We start from the raw sequence: 21,108 nt of genomic DNA, 5'->3' as shown, positions 1-21,108 counted from the left end.
TGAACTTGCTGAGGTGTCAGAATTTGGATTTGATTACATCTCGATAGGGCTGCAAAAAAAGAATACTTTCATTATTGATTAATCTGTCGATTATTATATATATTTTAACCAATTAATTGTTTGGTGTTTAAAATATGTTAAAATGGTGCAGAATGCCCATCACAATTTCCTCAGGCCCAAGGTAAAGTCTTTGGATGTCTTGTTTTGTCAAACCAACATCCAAAAACCCTAAAATATTCAGCGTACAAGCACAGACTATTACTATTAATCGACTGACTAATTGCTGCAGCTTTACATCTCAACTTCTTAAATAGGAATTTGGATTGAGTAATCAGTCCCTTTTTTAATCAATGTTGAATATTGTTTTCACCATTTTCAAAACAAAAATGCAGAGATTAGAGAAGTGTGATGTCAATAGTCAGGATCCTGATCTCAATGGAAGGACGAAAATGTAATGTAAGTATCAAGGATGTAAACTAATTTTACAACCTAAGCAGTTTTAACATAGATTAGAAACTGTTTTAAATGTTTGTATTTTATTAAATGAACGCTCAGAACCTATCACAGCAGGATGGAACAAATCAATAACAGTAGTATAATACAGTCTGTAAAAACAGTTGTTTTTTATTGGAATGGATCACAGACACAATACAGCCCTGCTTTATTCTAGTTTAGGAAAATGAAAATGCAACAAACTTTCAAAAACCAAGTCTCCTTTATGTCCTCTGCTTTTTTTTAAAAAAAACAAACAAAAAAGACAATGATTGAAATAATGCCAGTTCAAGCTTTTAGGCCGTATAAATGAACTTTGTGTTGTATCAAACGTATTCAACAGGTGTAACTGCAATTTCAACTCTAGCATGCAAAATATTTTGAAATTTAACAAATTAAAGACAATTTTCTGAACGAATTCTATTTGTTTCAGGTATCTCTAATGATAATGTAAGTGACTGGAAACTGTCTGGTGGAAAAAGAATGTCAAGGCAACAAACTTGCAGGTTACAAAACAAAGAGCAACAGTACCTGAAAAGTAGTCGAGACCCAAATACAACTTAAATTGAATATAACAAACTCAGCATTTACAATAAATATTCCACATTTACATTCAACTTAGCCTCTGTTTACACTTAAATACATTATGTACATGGATCGTCCATGTCCCTTATGTGTCTCAAAAACTGCACATTATCTTACACCCCACATTCAAACAACAGCATTCAACAGCAACTATCATTCATCCACAAATTCATTATCTCCTCATTCCTCTAATAAAGACAATAGAGGCCTCATACGCTTCACAAAGCCCACACAGCTTCTGTGTTTCATGAAAGTTTAAGGCAAGTAAACCAAAACAAGAATCGAATATCTGTATTGTGAAAACACTTAACCTTGAAGGAAAAATCCGCCCTTAAACACCTGGAGAGTGTTTAACAGGTATTGGCGATGTACCTTGCATTTCTGGGTCCATTTTGTTGCTTTTGGTGCATTTTTCTTATTGTGTATATAACATCACATTGAGATATCTCCATTGCAGCCACAATGATGTTAAACAGCATAAGCATATTTTAATATGACCGAGGGCTTCTTTCCGGAGTCCCTATCTTGTACAAACAATCAACAGTTGAATGGGGAGAAATCCACCAAAGAAATATTTTTGCTTGCTTAAAATCCTTGTGGCAAATGTAGGAAATCACTAACTGGAGTAAAAGTAGATAAGGCAGGTTGAAGATGAGAATACCAAAACAAAAACTTAACACTTGATCACAAAATAATTCCTGGAATGCAATGAACACCACAATTTGATGATACAAAACAGCATATGAGGAGGGTGGATTTTTCCTTTCAAACCTCTTGGCCTATCAGCTTGGTCAGTCCAGCTCCTCAGTGCCCACAAACTCCCCTAACATGTGATCATCTTGACCATAGACAGGCTCTAAATATGGATGTCCCTCCTTACATGTGTGTATTTGCCTTGACCTTTCTAGGTTTCTCTGCTCAAACGTCTCCGGCTCCACAGGAGGAGCTTGGGTGGTAGCTTTCTGAGCCATGGGGGACAGAGGCACTGGGACAAAACCATGGTAAACAACCACAGGTGGGGTCAAGACCTCCATGGGGGATGCCTGCGGAATAGCACCCTCTGGTGGCTGGACTGGTAGCTGCACATAGCTTCCTGTTTCGGGATCAATGAAGGTTTTTGTCTTGACTTGTATGGGCATGTCTACAAAGAAATACTGCCCTGAGTCTGGATCCTGAAGGAGCTTACGTTGGGTCATAGGGAAGGACTGTGTAACAATGGTGTGCTCAATGCTGGATTGGCGTGAAAGCTGGCTGGTGTGGCTTGACTGGCGGGACAGGGTTGAAGGGTGAGGTACTTCAGTGCTGTACACATCAATACTGTGACTCCTTCTCAATGGGTTGTCTCTGCTTACCTTGTCTCTGGCTCGGCCTCTCTGTTGAAACTCTTCCACGGTGGATTTTTCAATGCGCTGGGTCCTCTGATCAAACTTCTCATTCACTGACATATCGGCACTAAGCCTCCGTTCCACTCTATCTCCTAAGAACCTATCTATGCTTTGCGATCGGTGGAATGGCCTGACTGAATTGGGTCTCTCGCCGACATGAGCTTTGTACACAGGTACATTACTGATGACCCTGTCCGTGCTGTAATGTCTTTTATCTGTGTTATCTCGAATGTGTCTGTGCCTGCTGCGACCTTGCCTTTCTTTTGCAACGCTGGATAGCGCTTCTTTGCTCTTGTTATTACTGTCCACCGAATCGTGGCTCTGTCTCTGAGTGTTGTGGCTCATTTCCGCTCTCTGATGGTGTTGGTTTTCTCTGTTGTGGCCTCTTCTCTCATGGAGTAGTTGCTCCTTTCTGTCATTGCTGACTTTACCATAGTGACGTTCACTCTGATAGTCACCGTCTTCCCTTTTTTCTCTGTGTTTTTTCTCACTGCTCTTGCTATTCCTACTGCTACTGCTACTTTTTTGCTCAGATTTGTCACCCTTGTGTCTCTCTGCTCTGTGTTTGCTGCTGCTTTGAGACGACTTGTGGGGGGACTTCTGGGCCTCCTCCCTCTTCATTCTTCTATTTGTCAGTTTAATGGCTTTGAGAACAGCCTTTTCAGATTTGGGTAAGACAGTCGGTGGTTTGGGTAGCCCCATTTGGCTTTCATTACCACTGCAGGTGGATCCCGAGCATTCGCTGGGAACCTTTGACACTTGACACTCTACCGGCACTCCTGTGTTCTTTCCCATCTCATCAGCTGTATCAGCTGTGCTGGTTGTTAAGCTCTCCACGCCTTCAGATGATGGACTCATTCCAGAAAATCTGTCTTCCTCCTGTGGGACAGTGAGGAACTGTCCAGCTTGGGGTTTCTTTGGGTTTTCATTTGGTAAATTTGAAGGCGAGAGCAGCAGGGGAGGTGATTGGTTGGATAAAATCTCTTTAGGTTTGAAGATTTCTTCTGAAATTAAGGTGCTACCACTGGTGGTAGTTCCACAATCCAGTGGGAGCTCTGGATTTTCCTTTACTTGATGTAACTCCTCCTCTCCCCTCTCTGAACCACTCAGACTCCCTCTTGGTGACCAAGGTTGTGCAGTCTTTTTCAACTTAATACTGAAAGTGTTGTCCTTGACTTTAAATAAGGCAGGGATCCCCGAAGATGGAGATAAAGTGTTAGAGGGTGACAGTGGGGTCTGATTATTTTTATCATGAGTTAAGCTTTGGTCTGTAGTGGTATTTTCTCTTTCTTTGCTGTCATTGTATGATACTTCTGTCTCTTTCTGAGGAGATGTTATCGGTCGCTTTACAACATCTGGCTCACTTTCATGATCACTTAAAGAGTAATATTCCACTTCAGTTCTGTCCGAATCCCGTTTTATGTTTCGTGATACATTCTGCATTCTCTCATCAACCTCCTCCACCTCTCCAACCAAGTTCTCCAGTGAGTGGTAAACATTTGACTCAGTCTCAGAATTTCTGTGCAGTGCATTCTCGACAGAGAAGTAGAAAGATTTTGAGGAAAAGCTCGCTTGATCAGGTGGGTTCTGATTGACGTTAATACTATTTACAAGTGGTAAGGGTGATATTATGTTTCTGGGCTTTTCACTGACAGCTTTTGCATCCACATTTATTTCCTCAGTAGGTCTATTTATTTTTTCAGGTTCATCCTCTGTTCTACCCTCTGTTAGATTCTTTGTTACATTGTCAACTGGTATGATTAAATTGTCTGGTTTTACAGGGGCCTTTCGCTTTATCTTGCACCTTTCCTGTGCCTTAGCATTGCTGTTTTCAAATGTGGCTTCCCTTGTGGAGCTCACATCTGGCTGCAAGTTGTTTGCCTCATTTTCATCTCGCCTGAACTTTGGTGATAAATACAATCCATTTTCAGACTGTGGGTAATCTGAAGGTAAGATGGGCTCACATTTAACTGCATCAATCGAAGTAACGGATTTTGAATTTGCATCATTTACTACATCCCACATCTCTCTATCAGAAGCGGTTTCACTTTTACGGGGCACAGCTTCTTTTGTGAACAGGTCACTGTCTACTTCTTGTTTACCTGTGCCTGTTCTCCTCATCTCATTTAAGCGTACTTCACCATTTTCATATTTCCCATCTTTGTCAAAGACATCCTCATCTGCTGCATCCTTCAAACTATCTATTTCTTTAGTAACACTCCCATCTCTTCTGTTGCCTCCTTTTTTGCTCCTAGGAGGAACAGGTGGAGCATCTAACTTTTTGCTTCCATTTTCAATAATCAGATTTTCTCCGCTGTCTTCAGACACCCGTCTTGCTACATGTCTGGCATTCACCTCCTCTGATTCATAGCTAGGATCATGATTTAGTTTATCATTAACATGTTTGGCTTTAGTTTCTAGGAGTGCCTCTAGCTCATTGCCAACCTTGTCCATGACCGGTAGAGCTATCCTACCACCCGATCTGTGATTCTCACCAAGTCTAGGTTCAGTTTGTGACAGAATCTGCCTCATGTGATTGTGGTCTCTCAGATCACCTAACGTCTCTTTTAGTTCTTTCTCTTTCTCTTTTAATGTGGAAGTGGTGCCATTTTGTCTTTCTCTGCCCTCTATCATAGAATCTTTCATAGTTTTTTTACGTTGCTGTACCATTGTTACATAACTTTCATCACTAGTGTTCTCATCAAATATTGGATTTGCATCTTGTTCTGTGAACTTATTCCTTCTCTTCTGCCTCTCTGATATGATCTCTTCAAGTGCCATTTTGGCTTTGTCGTAATTGTCATTTATAAGTGCCTTGTTTAGTATGACATTATTGTTTACCTTTGTGAAAGCTTCCTGTTTTCGCTGTTCCTTCTCTTTCTTTGCAAATAGTTCTCTCTTAGCCGATGTGTTCCCTCTCATAGAGAGCATGCCCTTCTTTATATTCCGAAGCTCCCTTGAGATCAAATCATTCTTAGCCCTGGCCTCCACATCTATGTTAATAGCCCCTAATTTGCTCTTTGCATTCTCAAGAATACAATCACCCAGCCTTGCTCTCTCCAGCTCTTTCAAAGCATGCAAATCGTTAATTATATGCTCACTATCTCTTATTTCTCTTACTGCCATCATCTCTTCATCTGTCTCCATTCTTGTGGTCACATTCGGATCACCTTCCTCATATTCCTCCAGTTGTTCATCATCCGTCACTGTATATCTCTGATGTTTTATATAATTGTTCTGTCTGGCTGAGAAAATATGATTGATCTTCCCTTGTTTTGAGACAGATTGATTTTCTTTTGGTGGTAAATCTAGTTTTGCATCCCCCAAATCACCATTACTGGATTTGTCAACATTTAGTTTTGGTTTCGTTTGCTGTTTGTCAAGAATGAATTCAATATCAGATTTTGCAAAATTTTTCTTTGGAACTGGCGGAGGCTCTTTCTTGACATGACTATTTTTGCCAGTCAGTGCTACACCAGATGATTCATTTCTACTTTGAGATAAAACATTGTTGTTTTCAGGTACTGAACTGTCCCTCTTGCTGCTAAACTTTTCCCTTGAATAGGCAACCTTCTCATCTATTTCTTTCTCCTTCATTTCTCCTGTGTGTGAAATTGGGTTATTGATGCTTTCTGACTGAGCTGCAGATAGAGCTTTATTTTTTGCTGCATTAATTGCTTCTCTTGCTGCTCTGATCACATCCATTGTACTCATGGTTTGACCACTAGTTTCTTTTTCCTTATAACCAGGGTGCAGGTAGGCTTTTTCCTCTGTGTCTTTCACTGGCTGTTTTGCTTTGTCTGGTACATTTGATTGTCTTTTCCCCACCAATATATTTGATGGCAAACTCGCGTTCTCAATTGCATCGGGTGAAATTATGGGTGAACATTCTTTGTTGACATTTGAAGTTTTTGGTGAAAGCCCTGCGTTTGTTGGCAGTGCTTTTGGGGAGAGTTCTTTGTTTAGCATGAGTGGTGAAAGTTCATTTGTCTCAGTTGGTTGGTCTATGTGCACAGAGGCGCCGCTGCTCAGAGGGACTTGAGGATATTTCATATCGCTGTCAACAGGGCTGGCTTTCTTGTACAAATTCAGAGAGGGATAGTTTTGCTTTTTAGCCATAGGGCTCTTGTTCTTTTTTGACTGTGTAAAGGGGGAGATGGGATTCTCCTCAACAAAACCACTGCTACCGGCAGCTTCCCTTTTGTTTTGCAGTAGATTTGATAACAAATAATCATCCGACAGAGGCCTGTCAGTATCATTCTTTGTAAGACCAACAGTTGGGGTACCAGCAGGTTCCAAGATAGGACTGCTAACTGTGTGTCCATCTTTGAAAACGGCAGGAGTGCTTAAGCCAGATGCATTGCCCTCAGAGCCAGCTAGTGGATGTTTCAAATGATCTGATTGTGGAGATTGGATGCCATGCTCAGGCAACTCTAAAGTTTTGAATTTAGGTGGGCTGTAACGGCTTTTAACCCTTTTCCTGTTGTCTTTGAGGTTGAAGAGGATGCTAGAGGCAATTGATTTGTAGCTGTCCCGCTTGACTGGAGGCTCAGGGCCCACTTTGGCCTCAGAGTGTGTTCTAAGTGGAAGGTCAAGGGCAGAGGGTGAGAATACTGCTTGGAGTATTTCTGATGTTTCTGTTGGTTGTCTGGAGGGAATGATGGGAGTCATCAGCTGACAGATACTGAACGGAGTAGAGGCCAAAGAGCTGACTTCCTCAATTGCTTTTACCTCCACAGATCTAGCTTCCTTTTTGACCGTCAAAAGACTTTCATCCACTGTCTTTGAATAACTGTCCTGACTTGGTATCCCAGGCTGATTGACTGGAACAGCACTTTTTGCCCTGGACCTGTTGCGCCTCCAGGGGGCAACAATCCCATCCCCTCCATCCGATGAGCACCTCTTCTCAGCTATAGTGGCTGAGGGCTTTGGCAGGACCTTAGGTGGAGGAGGGGGAGGGATGGGTTTAGGAGCAGTGGGAGGAGGGGGCTCAATGGCTGCTTTCTGGCATGACTGTTCCTCCTTTGTGTGCAGAGTCTCTTTTCTGTGTGCCTCTGTCAGCTCCTTGTAAAATGGCAAGTCATACCATTTAGGGATATTATCTGTGGGAAGAATAGATGTGACTGTCTCTTCTTGGCCAAATGGGAACTGGTTAAAATCTTTCCATGTTTGGAAAGGGCTAAACTCACTGTGGAGGAAAAAGTTTTTGATGTTAAGTTTCCTTAGTTTGACAGTGGATTTCCCATTTTTGATCTTTGAGGATTTTCCTGAGGGAAGGGAAACATCCTTGCCTGATTTGTTTGATGAACCGTCACCAGACTGATGTCGATGATGGTTCTTATAATGTCCATCTCTGAGATTGGTTTGATAACCCGAGGAGAATTCAGATAGCTCTCTTTGGATGCTGCGAAGTGCTGACTTATCCCATGATTCCCCATTAGAGTCTGTCATACCTCCATTTCTGATTAACATCCCCTCACAGGTTTCCTCTGTGGCACTTAATGCCTTGAGGAAAGACGACATGTGGGATATATTCTTCTGTTGCTGCTGTTTCTTTGGCCGGGCATCATTTTTGTCATTTTTGTTTTGCCCTTGCTTTTTAGATTCCTTAAGATGAGTCTTTTTAAGAGGCTCCCCCACCAAGGGTTTTAGGCAGCTGAAAGGTGAGTATCCATACAAGAACTCATCGTTATATACTGCGTCATCTCCAATGCAGAGACTTCGGAAGGCTCTGTCAGTGAGTGTGCTGACCTCCCGATCAGTCTCGTCCATGAACAAGTCGGTGAAGCCATTGGGGAAGCGATGGTGAAGCATGCTCCCCACCCGATGGCTCATGTGTCGCTTTTCCACACAGCTCATGATGTCAACAGGAGTCTTTCTGTCTTGTGCATCACCAGTCTTGCTTCCTCTACAGCTTCTGCAGCTCTGTAGGTCCTTTGATTTTCTTCTAGCTCAGGCTGATGTCGTTGAAGTGGTGGAATATGAAAACTTCCTAGAACAAGACAGTGAAATCAGTGTCAGTAATTAAAGGTTTGGCATTGTAAGTGGTGATTATATTAACATCTCAGCAGGTCAAAACTTGCAAAAAGGTTGTTTGATTGACATGATTACTATAAATGGTTTTGAACTCTGTAGTGCACTGATGACCTTTACGTACACAACATGTTCCGGCTTCAGCCATGCTGTCACTATGCAGCAGCAGACAAACACTTCATACCATGCACTTGGTTATTTTTAACACTGTATGGTGCCTTAACCTTTGACCACTAAGCATATTGTTTGTAAAAAATGAGAAAAATATCAGAAAAGATGAACATTTCCATTGTTCTTGTGTTGTGCATTTCAAAAAAAGACCCACACTTCACACTGGTGCCCTTCAAATGCAACTATAGGTTTTTCACATTTAATTAATTTGTTGAGTTAATATACAGACAACTCCTCTGCAAAGCTGTAGAACAGGGGATTTCAAAGTCTGAGAGTTGTGGGTCTTCCCTCAGAAAAAATTTGGAAAAAGGTGCCCCCTCACACCCTTTTAGTTTACTTGCTTAGTTTTGCTAAATTCCTGGATGCTTATTGGATCATGATTATGTTATTTGATCCCATAGACACTCAACAGTTGAACCAAGATTGTCTAATATTGCTGTTTGACATAACTTCAAGCGACAAAGAATACATTTTAAAAAAACTCTCACAGTAGGAAAAACAGTAAATTTCCCCAAGACTACTGTATCTCTGAACTATCTCTTTAACCGAATCACACATGTTTATGTTATTCTACATGATCTCCTGTTGATAGCTAATGTAATAATTAATGTATTTTTTTCATTTCCTTTCACTGAGCCTCCCCTGAAACTGTTTGGAGCACCCTTGTGGAGGCCCACCTCCCAGTTTGAAAATCTTGGCTCTAAAACAATATTCATGCCTGAAGGTTTACACCACAGAGCGCAGGAAATGCAAGTACATCATCACATCAGTCACAGTGCGCCTCAGCAGCAGCTGCTCTACTGTAGCTTACTTTAGCTATCTGGGTGAGGTCTTAGAATAGCTCATTAACCCATTTATATGCCTTGACCTGGGAGCATAGCCACTGGCATATAACTCCACTCTTCAAGTAGCCACACAACCATGATTCTCCTTATAAGCAGTTGAGACAAATATAAATATAGACATTCCATGATTCAGAAGTGTATTTGATTGTATATGTGCATTAAAATGATACAGTTTGTAATATAGTTTGATCAGTGTAGTAATAGTAGTCACGCAGTCCTCTCTTTGTGTTCTCATGTTCATGTCAAGGATGATTTGAATAAAACACTGGTATGCAAAAATAACTGCAGCCATAATATCTGTAATCATCATCATCATCATCATTATTATTATTATTATTATTATTATTATTATTATTATTATTATTATTATTATTATTATTATTATTAGCAAACCCCAGCAACCCAGGTAAAATTGAGCCTAGTGACTTTACTGTATCTTGAGCCCTACTTACAGAATGCTTTGGCTTTCCAATAGACTTTGATTGCCAACAATCTTCCACCTCTTATAACCACAGATCAGTTAGCAACCACGGTACTTTCCCAGCATCTGCTTGTGTATTTATACCCAAAGAATGAAGTACCCAAGTTAACTATACTGTATAAAGGTGCAACCACTGGAATATAATTTAGTATTTTCTTCATAAATACAGTATTAGTGTAAATGATATGACAGTATAGGACAGTGTAAGGATTTTATAGCAACAAAAATGTCGACAGGTCCTGTGGCCCTTGTGCTGTAGTGCTCTTTAGACATTAATGTTCAAGCCAAATATAAAGCTCTTATATTCTGTCCACTGGCCTTCAGTACTTTTCACGTCTTTATGAACATCCATATAATAACACTGCTCCCTCACCTTGTTGATGCGTCTTTCATGCTGAGTATAAGGGTCCAATCTAGACTCTGGTATCAAACACAAATCCTCAATGTAGAATCCAAGAATCCAGTGCAGTACCACCTGCTGAGGTTGTCATTCATGGTAAACAAACTTTTTCTGTTGAAGCTGAAGAAACAAAGAAAACTCACCGCAGCAAGTCAAGTACTCAGATCCATGTTCAAATGCACTGGTGTGGCCAGGCTCCTGATAGCGAGCACAGAAGATACCAAAATAGACGCACAAGTCGGTGTGGCCAAACTGAGCAGCAACACAGTACGCAGCTAGCTAACTCACATTGGAATAACCAGTTGGTGTCAAGTGTCAGGACAAGGCAGATCAGCAGGATGAAATGGACACTGTCATTGGTTATTTTTGTATCTAAGCTGTGAGGGCTGATAGGTTCCCACATGGATGATCTCTTTAGTGGCAGGCACCTCTGATGACAGAGTCTTCATGTCAGTGACGATGAGACATTGATCATTTGAATCTTGGGAGAGACAATGCAGAGAGGTGGGGAGTACTTATCTACTTGCCAACACCGTTGGCTAACATTTAGCTGCTGACTCATTTTGCCTTCTCCCAGGGAAACAAGCTCTCTGATATAGCCCATTGCATCACACATCTCCAAATAAGTGTGACAGTCCCTGAAGTTCCACTTGGTAGCTGGAGGCGGATGTCTACTGACTGATATGACTTTGGCGGGGCTGGGCTTATTATTATTGTTCAAGCTCTGTTTACAAGGCTGTGTTGTGGACATGAAAGTGTGTGACTGGGTAGTCTAGTTTTAGTACCAATGCAGCTGTTGTTGCTGTGAGATTGAGTTAAAATGGAGGGGACATTTTGTTGACTTGTCACCCTTCTTGAGTCATAGGAAGTCAATGGATGAGGTCACATGTGAAGGATGACCCTGTGCATTCCCTAAATGGAGAAAGTTGAGTGTTTGAGAAATACTGTGGCTCAATTTGTTTTTATATGTCATAAGAGAGCAATTGTTCTCCATTGACAAGCAATGGATTTAAACGTTTCCGCAAATGATATTCAATTAGTTTCTTGTATTCCAAAACATATAATGTGCACTGTAGATATTTTCAAAACATGGTATGTTCATTTTTAACGGGAAAAGTCCCAGAATTATTTTGGGGAGATAGACTTACTTGCTGAGCAGTGTGAGAATATCACGTTGTGAGCAAAGATACTGTACGTGGGAGCATTTTTCTCATGTTCAGAATAAGGCCTCACATGGGAGGGCCCCCTCCTTCCCCTCTCACACCATACCTCCTCCTCTAGCCTGTTTCTCACCTTTCTTTGTTTGTCTCCTACCCACCAACAGCAGATTAGACCCAGCCTTATTCCATATATCCTAGCCAAAAAGATAATGCATGCTATAATGAGACTAAAAGGAAAATTCAAACCAACATCTAGCTTTTAAGGGTGAAACACTGTAAACTGTAAAAGCGTAAACTTGAAAGGTGGCTGTAAAATTTCATCACTTATGGAGGCTGTTGGGCAGTGGTAAATACTTTTTTTTTACACTGTAATCAGCTTTTTTTTGAACAAGTAAATGAAACCTCAATAAAAATTCAGACCAAAAAACAAGTCCCAGAGTCATAATCTGAGGCAAGTTCATAATTTAGACTAGAAAATTTGTGAGCCAGGATAGAGTGGTTCTGCCCAGTGGAGGAGCAGGACATGGAGCTCTGAAGTGTGAAAACATACACATGTGCTTCTGTCAGAGTTGTGTGTAGGAATTTAGTCATAAGTTTATAGATACATTATCTATTTAGCTATATTTTTGCCAAAACATAAATGGAATATATGGACAGCAGAGAAGTGGATTACATCTTGTTCTTCTTATATAAATAATACAGTAATGTCCGCCTAAGATTGCTGGCTAATATTAACAGTTTATAGCATAATAGTAAAACAGTTCTAAAAGCAGAGGGCAGATGAGTTGGACAGTTGAGCTGGACAACAGACACCCAAGAATGAAGTCCAGTCCGGCAGACACAGGATCTGACTTTTGTTTGTGCCATTATGACTGACATCCACATGTGTTTTGGTTGGCTGTGGAACCACGAGGACCCAAGACGCAGCCAGGCTCATGCTCCTTCATGCCCGCCGAGAACTGGGACAGGCAGGCAGGCAAGGTAACTGGCCTTAAGGACTGACAGGTTAGTGAACCCAGATATGAGAACTCTAGGACAGCTGGGGCAGCTCATATACAGCAAAAATTATGAAGATCTAGAATATCACATGTAATGAGACAGAACACAAAAATCAGTGGCATCCTGATCAGTGGGCAGTTTAGTCTTTTGTTTTTGCTTTTTCACTTGACAGCTAAAATTCGTAACGACAAATTTCACATTTAACTATCCTTTCATGTGCGTGGTGAAACGACAGGTCTAAATAGGTCACTGTAGAAATGAAAGCCTTTGAAAGTGCAAATATGAAAGTGTAACGCAGATGTTCTGTTGTTTTTCAAGACGGTAAAGGTGGTTCCCCACAGATTTAATTTTCAGCAGTGGTAGTAAATTTGTTTTGATCTGACTAGAAGAAATGTACTTTTCTGATATCACAGATATAAAAACGGCCTAGAATGCAGCTGCCAGCTCCAGCACGACATAACTGTATCACATACACAACTGTTATTTGTCTTGTGTGAGGGGAGTGATGACAGGACTGCAATAACTGATAGGCTCGGGGGCTGAAACGGCAGGCGGCTGACCAATCAGATCAGTTAAATCACTGTTGCATGAAGAAGACAAGATGTTAACCATGGATGAAAATCAGCTGCCAAACACACTATCAACTCCATGGTATCTCAAGTCCAGACCCGCTGGGTTGGATCCAGTCTACTTTAGACTAGTGGAGACCTTGACCTATGATATTTTGTTGGCAGTAATAAATCTGAGGAGTATTATGTCTGCTGTGGCAACATCTGGCCCACAGATCTTTCCACCTAAACGTCAGCATCAGTAACCCGCATCTAGCATTCTGTTTCCACACGTATCAGTGCTAACCACTTAATGCTGCAGCAAGCAGTCTGTGCATGTAAAATATAGAAGAGCTCAATGTTTTTGATACAGAAAATAAGAGACACAAATCTTCTTGGAACACATCTTAATGTTTGAAGAACTTTAGGAAAGTTTAAGGACTATAAAAAACCCCACTTTTTGTGCAACAGAGAATTCTCTTATCAAAAGGCCTACCATAAAGCAAGCAAAGTAAAAGCTTTCATAAAGTGGGTATTATCGGGACCAGTAAATTGTATCAAAGCAGATATTTATTACTTTATATTACTTTTTATTACTTATATATATATATATATATATATATATAATTTAAATGATATTCAACAAAAGTCAGATAAATGCGTAATCTTTTAATCAGCACAGCTTTGAAACCCTCAAGCTCAGGAAATTGCTCGTCAAAACATGTGAGAAAAGTATCACAGCACTACAAGACGTCAGTAAACTGACCTAGAAACACCAAGAGAGATGAGAGCCTTTCAGACATGTGAGTGTTTGTCAGCTGTCCTCAGGGCTGTCCTCCTCACTGGTGAGTACGATGGACCTCTGTATGTTGTCATTAAAAGGCAACTAATGCCTCTGAGCCTTACACAATGATGATGCAATATATGGCGATTTGATATATAAACAACACATGCAGTGCTGATGAATTGGATAAGGTGAGCGCAGCATGCCGTGTGGTGTTAAAAGCAGGGTGGCCTGTGAGCTTTTTGATTGTTAACTGTGATGAGGGTAAAAACCATTAGATGTCAGCAAGGCCATCTTGTAGGTAATAAGGTGGACCTATGAAGCCAAACTACAAACTTTACATAGTTACTTAAAGAATAGAATTTGTTCAGAATAAAATCTGACTCGGTGACATTTTTTGTTACCATATCAAAAATATAATTCCATAGAAATATATAATTTCTGTTAAAACAGCTTAATTATTCCGGTTATTCGGTTAGTTACTCCACACAACTAAATGAAGCGTTAGGTAAAAAACGAACGCTACTGTTTAAGCTAACTAGCTGAGCAGATCTCTGGAGCTGCCATCTCAGCTTTTGACTGGAAATCATTCCGTTTTGCTACTTTTAGTAAGTAACATATTTAAATGTATTAAACTGTAAATTAATAATTGTAAATGAATGTTTGAATCTTATGAACTCTAAATAATAATTATAGTTATTTTTATTATTTTCTTAAATAACGTACTTAAATAGAAAGGGAAACCTGAGAGGATTCATTTTGTTTGTATACTTAATTTTCCTCTTATATTCTTTTGAGAGCCAAAGGCATAGCGCATTGTCTGCATTTTTAGGTATTATGTACGTAGGTCCTGTGCAATGATTTTTTGGCTCGAGTAGTCAGTCTAAAAAGACATAATATGACGGCATTACAACCTTTTCATCTGTCACGCAGTTTGCCGGACAGCCTGATTTCACCGCTTCTGTAGGTACTGCTCTCTGTGTTAGTAGGGCGGTAAAGTTTATTAAAAGTCATACATTGAATGAAGTATTTTTTGTCATGTGGCCATTTTCAGGCCCTGTACCATATCACAACAATGTTAATGCAATATTATTTGTAGTAAAAGTTGTTTTTATTGCCATTCTATTCTAAGTCTTGTGGCACACTGAGCTTTTCGACTGTCCATGCTCTGCTTGCTGGACATGACACATTATGTAAGAGGTTGCACTCTGGTCACTGGAAACTTTATCTCCACACACTCAGGACGTGATAAACTGAAATTACCATAGACTGATACATAACTCATAAATTGCCCCATGACTTGTCACAGGTTTAACCCCTGCAACAGCCAACGCTGCACTGATCATCGTCCTGCTTTGTGTCCTTCAGCTAGGTACCTTCCCTGTTCTTGTGCTGAGCCTTGAGGTGAAATGCACATTTCTGCCACCTCAAGAAAAAGTAAAGGAAATGAAATCCTATAACATGCTGACTGAAAAAAAGGACTTCTGAAAAGGTCACAGGTTATTCACTCTCCTTGTTTTATTGCTAAAGCTGCATGAACTTCAGTTCTTATTGAGGGTTCCCACTTACAGCGGCAACAGAGCGGGTCCCAGAGCTGCCAGAGGAATGCCACTGGTGCCTTAGGGATGTAAGATAGCCACTTTCTGAGCATGTGTGCTCTGTCTCAGCAACGCCCTGCTCCACTCTCAGTTACAGTCGTGCCCCATCGCCCACAGTACCACTCCACTGTCTTTTGGCCACTGAACAGGAGCAGCTGAGCGCCTGGCTCAAGGGCTCTCTTGGCAATAAGTCCTAAAATGGGGTGTTTCCTTACTATATTTTCCCTTGCATGTCTTAAACTTAAAACCCCGCTCCTACTGCAGAAGCAGACATGGTGGATGTTGGGGTTTTTTTGTTGTTTTTTTTTTTTTTTGCAATTGTAATACCTAATACATGCAAGTGAATCTAACACAAGCTACAGCAACTATTTGCAACAGCTCCTCAGTTACATGAATGCACCTTCAAGAACTGACCAAACCAGGATGATCCGGCTCATTCTTGGTCACATTTACGGTTTTAAAATGTCAGCCACACATTTTGCTATAAAGGTTCGACAAGAATGTTTAGAAAGGTCCGATTGTGATTGTACGGAGCTTCTGCACACCAAGCTAGAGAGAAAACGTCAGCCAGGAGTAGTCTAAATCCATTCAGCATGTCTGACTACACGCCGCTCTTTTTGTCTGGACCTTGGCCTTTCACAACCTTAAATCTAAAGACACAATTACCACTCCTCCTCACTGTAGGCGGACATACACAATATGTACGGTCTTCAGTGGACAGTTTAGCTAGTATCATTATGTATGTACTGCCCTGCCTTCATGTTTCTCCCCCACAGGTCACCACACTGGGCACATGTTACCAGATAATAATTGTCTGGCTCTAGTTCACTGTCAACATACCTAGCAGCAGGCACATGTCAGGCTAGGTCTAAAATAAGAATGTGAACCGTGTGTGTTTCCCTATTAGTGCAAGCTTGTGTGTGTATGTATGTGTGTTGTAGAAGACACCCATCCTCAAAGCCTCAGTTAATTGTTATTTATGACTTAACGTATTGCTGTAAATTTTGTTAATCGCTTCCACGCTTGTTTTTTTAAGCACTTCACATTGAGAGTGCATTAAAACACATCTGTGTGTGCACTGGTACAAAGCCTCCAACAGCACACGTGATATTTACTGTATGTTAAATGAGGCAGGAGCCAGAGGTCAGAGGTTAACCTCTCTAACCATTCTAGCCTTGTTATTGCAGGGCTCTTTTCTCCAGTGGTCAAAACCTAAGGCTTGGAACAATGACTACTGTCAAGGTGCCCTTAAGCAAGACAGTCACTTTTCTGCTGCCCCAGCAATGTTTAAAAAGTAGATAGAAAAGAACACCGCAGGTGCATGGCTGAGGAATGCGCAACAGTTTCTTGCACTGAGCCTTCCAAACTGCAGTCCTTGAGCACAGTCTTATCTGATTTAAGCAAGAACTCTGCGGTTTTGTCACCTTCCTGTTTGTTTGAATAAAATGCTTTGTGCCCTGAAAATAATGAATTGTGTTGTTCAGAGTGTCTACTGATGGGTGTGAGAGGAGATGGAGCAGATTCTGAAGAAAAACTAGGTGGGTCAACGGATTTTTCACTGAACATAATGCTGATTCTAAGGTAGATTAGAGGTCATTTCAAATGAGTCAGTGAAATCCTAACCTGCATATTAGAGTGGCGGCTTCCTGGTAAATTTAGCAACAATACTTACTTGTAATGCCACAGTAAATTCCTTTGTGTTTGTTCTAAAATTCTGTGTAACGTTTATACATTTTAGAGTAAAACCTTAAATGGTTCAATTACAAAAATACTTTTAATTGCTTAAACCTAGTGTAATCCAGCTATTCAGATAGGTCCAGTTTTATGTGCCAGGGTTTCGAGGTCTTTTAATCATCTTGGTATCAGATGATTAAAAGACCTTTAATCATCTAGCTCTAAGACTTACATTGTTTTATTTAATATTATTTTATATATTTAGTTGATTTGCTTGTAAAGTTTTGTCAAACTGCTTCCATTTGTTTCTGTGTGTCAGGTAATGTACACCCAGAAAACCTTGGGCAATGTCCTATTACTCCATCGTGGGAGAACTGTGCGGCTGCGACCAACAATTATTTTCATTTTCAATAAATCTGGCAATTATTTTCTTTAATAATCAATTGTTTGTTCAGTGAATAAGACATAGGAAAATAGTGAAAAATGCCCATTACTTAAAAAAATGAAACTTAAGTGATTAATTATTATTAAAAATTGTTGTCCATTCATATTCTGTCAATTGATTAATAGATTAATCAACTACTCACACACACACACACACACACACACACACAATGAATCCTAGATTGCAAACACGAGTGACGCAATTTAATATGCAGAAAGGAGCATGACACCGTGACTGAGACCTTTATCTTCCATGGGGTCAACAAGTTGTGAAAGTATCAGGAGGGCTGGAGTTACCAAACCACTGTTCTGCTCTGTTGCAAGTGTCCTTTTTCATCCTGTTTGTTATTGGCCATTTCATGTCTGCTGGTTGTTTTTCCTCCAGAAATTAAGTACTTGTTGATCGGAGCTGGGATCGGCCTGTTCTTAGCTGCTGTATTCATTGTCGTCAAGGTCTGCATCATCAGGAAACATTTGCGTGAAAACATCACAGGTGAGGTGATGGACCAGGGGGCTCACATTACGGCCATTGGCTATTGTATTTTTTGAGCTCTATGATACTACAACTTCTAATACGTTTCTAAGTTCTGCCTCTCAAATTCGTGTTTTTAGGTTCTTGTAAATTAAATCACAGAAAAATTCGTAAGTTGGTGTGCTTCTGATGTACTGTGAATATCATGATTTATGTTGTCATGTGTCAAACGGTTCATCTCTATTCAGATGGCAGTATGAAGAGACCCCAAGAAGTAAGGTGTTAACCTTAAAAACTTGTTAATTATTATACCAACATAATAATTATACTGCAATTGAACCAAACACAAAAATAATGGATCGCTTTTGTTTTCTTTTGCCCATTTTTATAAATGACAACTGTGCGAATTCATGAGGATGAACCCTAAATATTTCAGAAAGACACAAACAAAAATATGATCTCTAACTTTCTTGTGTTTTTTTTATCCAAGGAAACATGTTTGTATCAGAAGGCTCAGGCTCCCATAACCTTTATTTTCCTCAACCACAGCCTCGCTTGCTCGCGTTGAGCCATCTAAGCCAATCAGAGAACCCCGCGGCAGCTGAGTCCGCTGACGTGCAGTGTTCGAGGTCAGGCGGGCGTGCAGAGCGATGTGAACCCTGCAAAAGTGGCATCTGGGTGTAAGGTCAACCAGGCGGCCTTTCGTCTCCTCATGTTTTGTCACACACACATCAACACATTTACCTCTTGTATCTTGTTTCTCAATAACATGTATCATCACGGTCTTCATAATATATGTCTGAAGAGAATTTGTCACAGTGGGTTTTTATTTGGCCGGGTGGAGTTGTGTTTTTTGAAGAAGGCTCAATAAATCAAGCTCCAGTCCTTTAGGAGTCTGAATATGTCGATCTTTGCGCTTTTTTTTTTTTTTTTCACCCTTTCCTTGGAAACGTAACTGCTCTACTGACACACATACTGCACAGAGATTATTTAGCACCCCTCAGCAGAAAGCTTCAGGACTAATAAACATTTCATACATTTTTCCACAGGGGGGCAACATTTACCGCAAAGAGAGCGAAACCAAACGGAGCCTTGTAAATGATCGTTTGTTCTCTGATTATTTGTATTCATGTCAGAACACATATTACTGTTTGGCAGCTAATCACAACGGCACATAATGACAATGCGTCCCTGTTTCTTTCCATGAAGCATTTCGTGGATAGTGCCAGCTGTGTTATTAGACCAGTTGCTGTCTTGTGTTGCAATCTTGGAGTTCCAGAAATTGAAATTCATTTGCACTCTTGCACTCACTGCAAGCTCAGGCTATAGATATAGACAGAGTCTTGGCACTGTTCCACCTCCGTGCTATATGATCTACATCGTCCTAATTAGGGGTCTGAGTCCTCTGCCACGTTTCAGAGACTGCGTCCTCCAGACTAGAGATGGATGAAGTAGAACCAATAACCAGTATATTAGAGCCGGCTTGTCTCTAATATACTGCAAACACGCTTTATGCAAACACAGAATATAACTGATAGATGTACTCATTGTTAAAGTCTTACTGTTTACTGCACAGTCCCTGAACTAATGCTGCACTTTAACCGATTTCTTCGAGATTACAACTTCAGAAACATATTCTTCAGCTATAAGACATTGCATAGAATATGTTGCAATACTGACTGGAGTTCATAGTTAACGTGTTTACTCCCTGGCTCCACTCATCAGTATTTTTTTATAATGAATGGATCACGTGAAAGGGGTGATATAACGTGATATAACGTGAAAGGGGCGGCTTGCAGTGATGAACCCACAGAGAATCATCGCCCAACCCTGCAGTTTCTCTCAGCTCTACTGGGCATTTTAGCATCTGAATGATAGAACTAAATTGATGCCTGAATGATAATGTTGGCGCAGCAGACAAAGAACGTTGTAAATAAGTAGTTGTTTGCTAACCACAACTTTATGCAATGATAATATGTCCAATGTTACGTTTTTAGCTTGTTACTTGTTTAGCGTGTCTCTTTTCCACTAAGTAGCCAGATATCAGACAATGCAGCTTTAAGACACAATTTTTGGGACCCAAAATGTTATATTTTTCTGATGTATAAAATTCAGGACAGAATTGTCTGCAGAACTGATAATGAGCAGGAAAAACGCAGGAGTAAGGACTTCTGCACTGTGTTTAGAGCCCTAATTTGGTAAATCCCTCACCACATCTTGCACCAAATGTTGTAGGTTATAGAGCTTTAGTAAAGTGGGAGCCTCTTTGTGAAGGGGATCTGCTTCGTTTGTCAGACTGTCGCCAGACTAGGAGCATTTACGAGGCCCTGCAAGCTGTCTCCGCTATTATCTGTAAATCAAAAGTGTCCCAGACCTCCACGGCGCTGCTCTCTGAGGTTTGATAAAAGCCAAAAAAGTGTCCCAAAAACCCCAAGCTGACAGACTGCTGCACAAAGATTCCCCGTGGGATCCTGTTACATGAGACAAGAGATAATGGGAGATAGATGTAGACACACACAGATGCAACATTAATCATGGGTTTCAAGAGTCAGTTTTGAAAGCACCATAAGCAACCACATCGCATTAGCACTTGAGGAAACTCTGGGATAATTAAAATGACTTTAAACTTTAAATACAAAATTGATCTACATAAAGTGTTCTTCTCCGTCATTTTATTGGCCACAGATATGCCCACAAATGTGTTCCAAAATAAAAGCCCCGGCTGAGGTCTGCGCCCGCCGTCCTCCAGCGCTGGAAGTGTGATTTGCTCGGCGTCAGTCTCAACAACACACTCCTCCCTCCCCTCCATCCTGCACAGGAAATTACATTTCCTACTCAGTCGCCAGAACCAGAGGTGTGTGTATGTGCGTGTGTGTCCTCGCACATGCTCACCTGTCTGTTTCTGTCTGCTCTGCGTGCATGTGTATATGTTTGTGTGTGTGTGTGTGAGCACGTGAGCCTGCCAAATGTGTTTTCAGTGTGTGTAACGGGAGGGGGGAGGGGCGGAGGGAGGTTCTGACTAGAAGCAGGGTGTCCA

At 40.7% G+C, this 21,108-nt stretch overlaps 2 protein-coding genes across 3 annotated transcripts; one reads left to right on the top strand and one right to left on the bottom strand.

Moving 5' to 3' along the window:
• Nucleotides 1–637: 637 nt before the first annotated feature.
• LOC120794811 lies at nt 638–10,648 on the bottom strand. Of its 2 annotated transcripts, none has more exons than XM_040136168.1 (2): nt 10,366–10,648; nt 638–8,454 (listed from the first exon to the last, which is right to left on the bottom strand). In XM_040136168.1, exon 2 carries the CDS (start codon nt 8,319–8,321, stop codon nt 1,869–1,871), a length of 6,453 nt encoding a protein of 2,150 aa, XP_039992102.1. In that variant the 5' UTR covers nt 8,322–8,454; nt 10,366–10,648; the 3' UTR covers nt 638–1,868. The 2 variants fall into 2 exon arrangements, with proteins under 2 accessions (XP_039992102.1, XP_039992103.1); XM_040136169.1 differs by having other exon boundaries at nt 10,536–10,648.
• Nucleotides 10,649–13,869: 3,221 nt separating this feature from the next.
• On the top strand, nt 13,870–18,929 carry LOC120794002 (transmembrane protein 273-like). Its single transcript, XM_040134508.1, has 4 exons — nt 13,870–13,944; nt 16,966–17,019; nt 17,985–18,092; nt 18,621–18,929. Exons 1-4 carry the CDS (start codon nt 13,884–13,886, stop codon nt 18,674–18,676), a joined length of 279 nt encoding a protein of 92 aa, XP_039990442.1. The 5' UTR covers nt 13,870–13,883; the 3' UTR covers nt 18,677–18,929.
• Nucleotides 18,930–21,108: the final 2,179 nt, after the last annotated feature.

The sequence above is a fragment of the Xiphias gladius genome, chromosome 9, assembly GCF_016859285.1.
Source record: "Xiphias gladius isolate SHS-SW01 ecotype Sanya breed wild chromosome 9, ASM1685928v1, whole genome shotgun sequence".
Classification (NCBI taxonomy): domain Eukaryota; kingdom Metazoa; phylum Chordata; class Actinopteri; order Istiophoriformes; family Xiphiidae; genus Xiphias; species Xiphias gladius.
This window is presented reverse-complemented; position numbering and strand designations above follow the sequence as displayed.

What these genes read in the sequence shown, in the direction of transcription:
- LOC120794811 (XM_040136168.1), bottom strand. Translation starts at nt 8,321, where the DNA reads ATGAGCTGTGTGGAAAAGCGACACATGAGCCATCGGGTGGGGAGCATG.
- LOC120794002 (XM_040134508.1), top strand. Translation starts at nt 13,884, where the DNA reads ATGAGAGCCTTTCAGACATGTGAGTGTTTGTCAGCTGTCCTCAGGGCT. An exon ending in CAGGGCTGTCCTCCTCACTG is followed by an intron (nt 13,945 to 16,965) that starts GTGAGTACGATG and finishes TGTGTTGTTCAG; the next exon opens with AGTGTCTACTGATGGGTGTG. An exon ending in TTTGCGTGAAAACATCACAG is followed by an intron (nt 18,093 to 18,620) that starts GTGAGGTGATGG and finishes CCTCAACCACAG; the next exon opens with CCTCGCTTGCTCGCGTTGAG.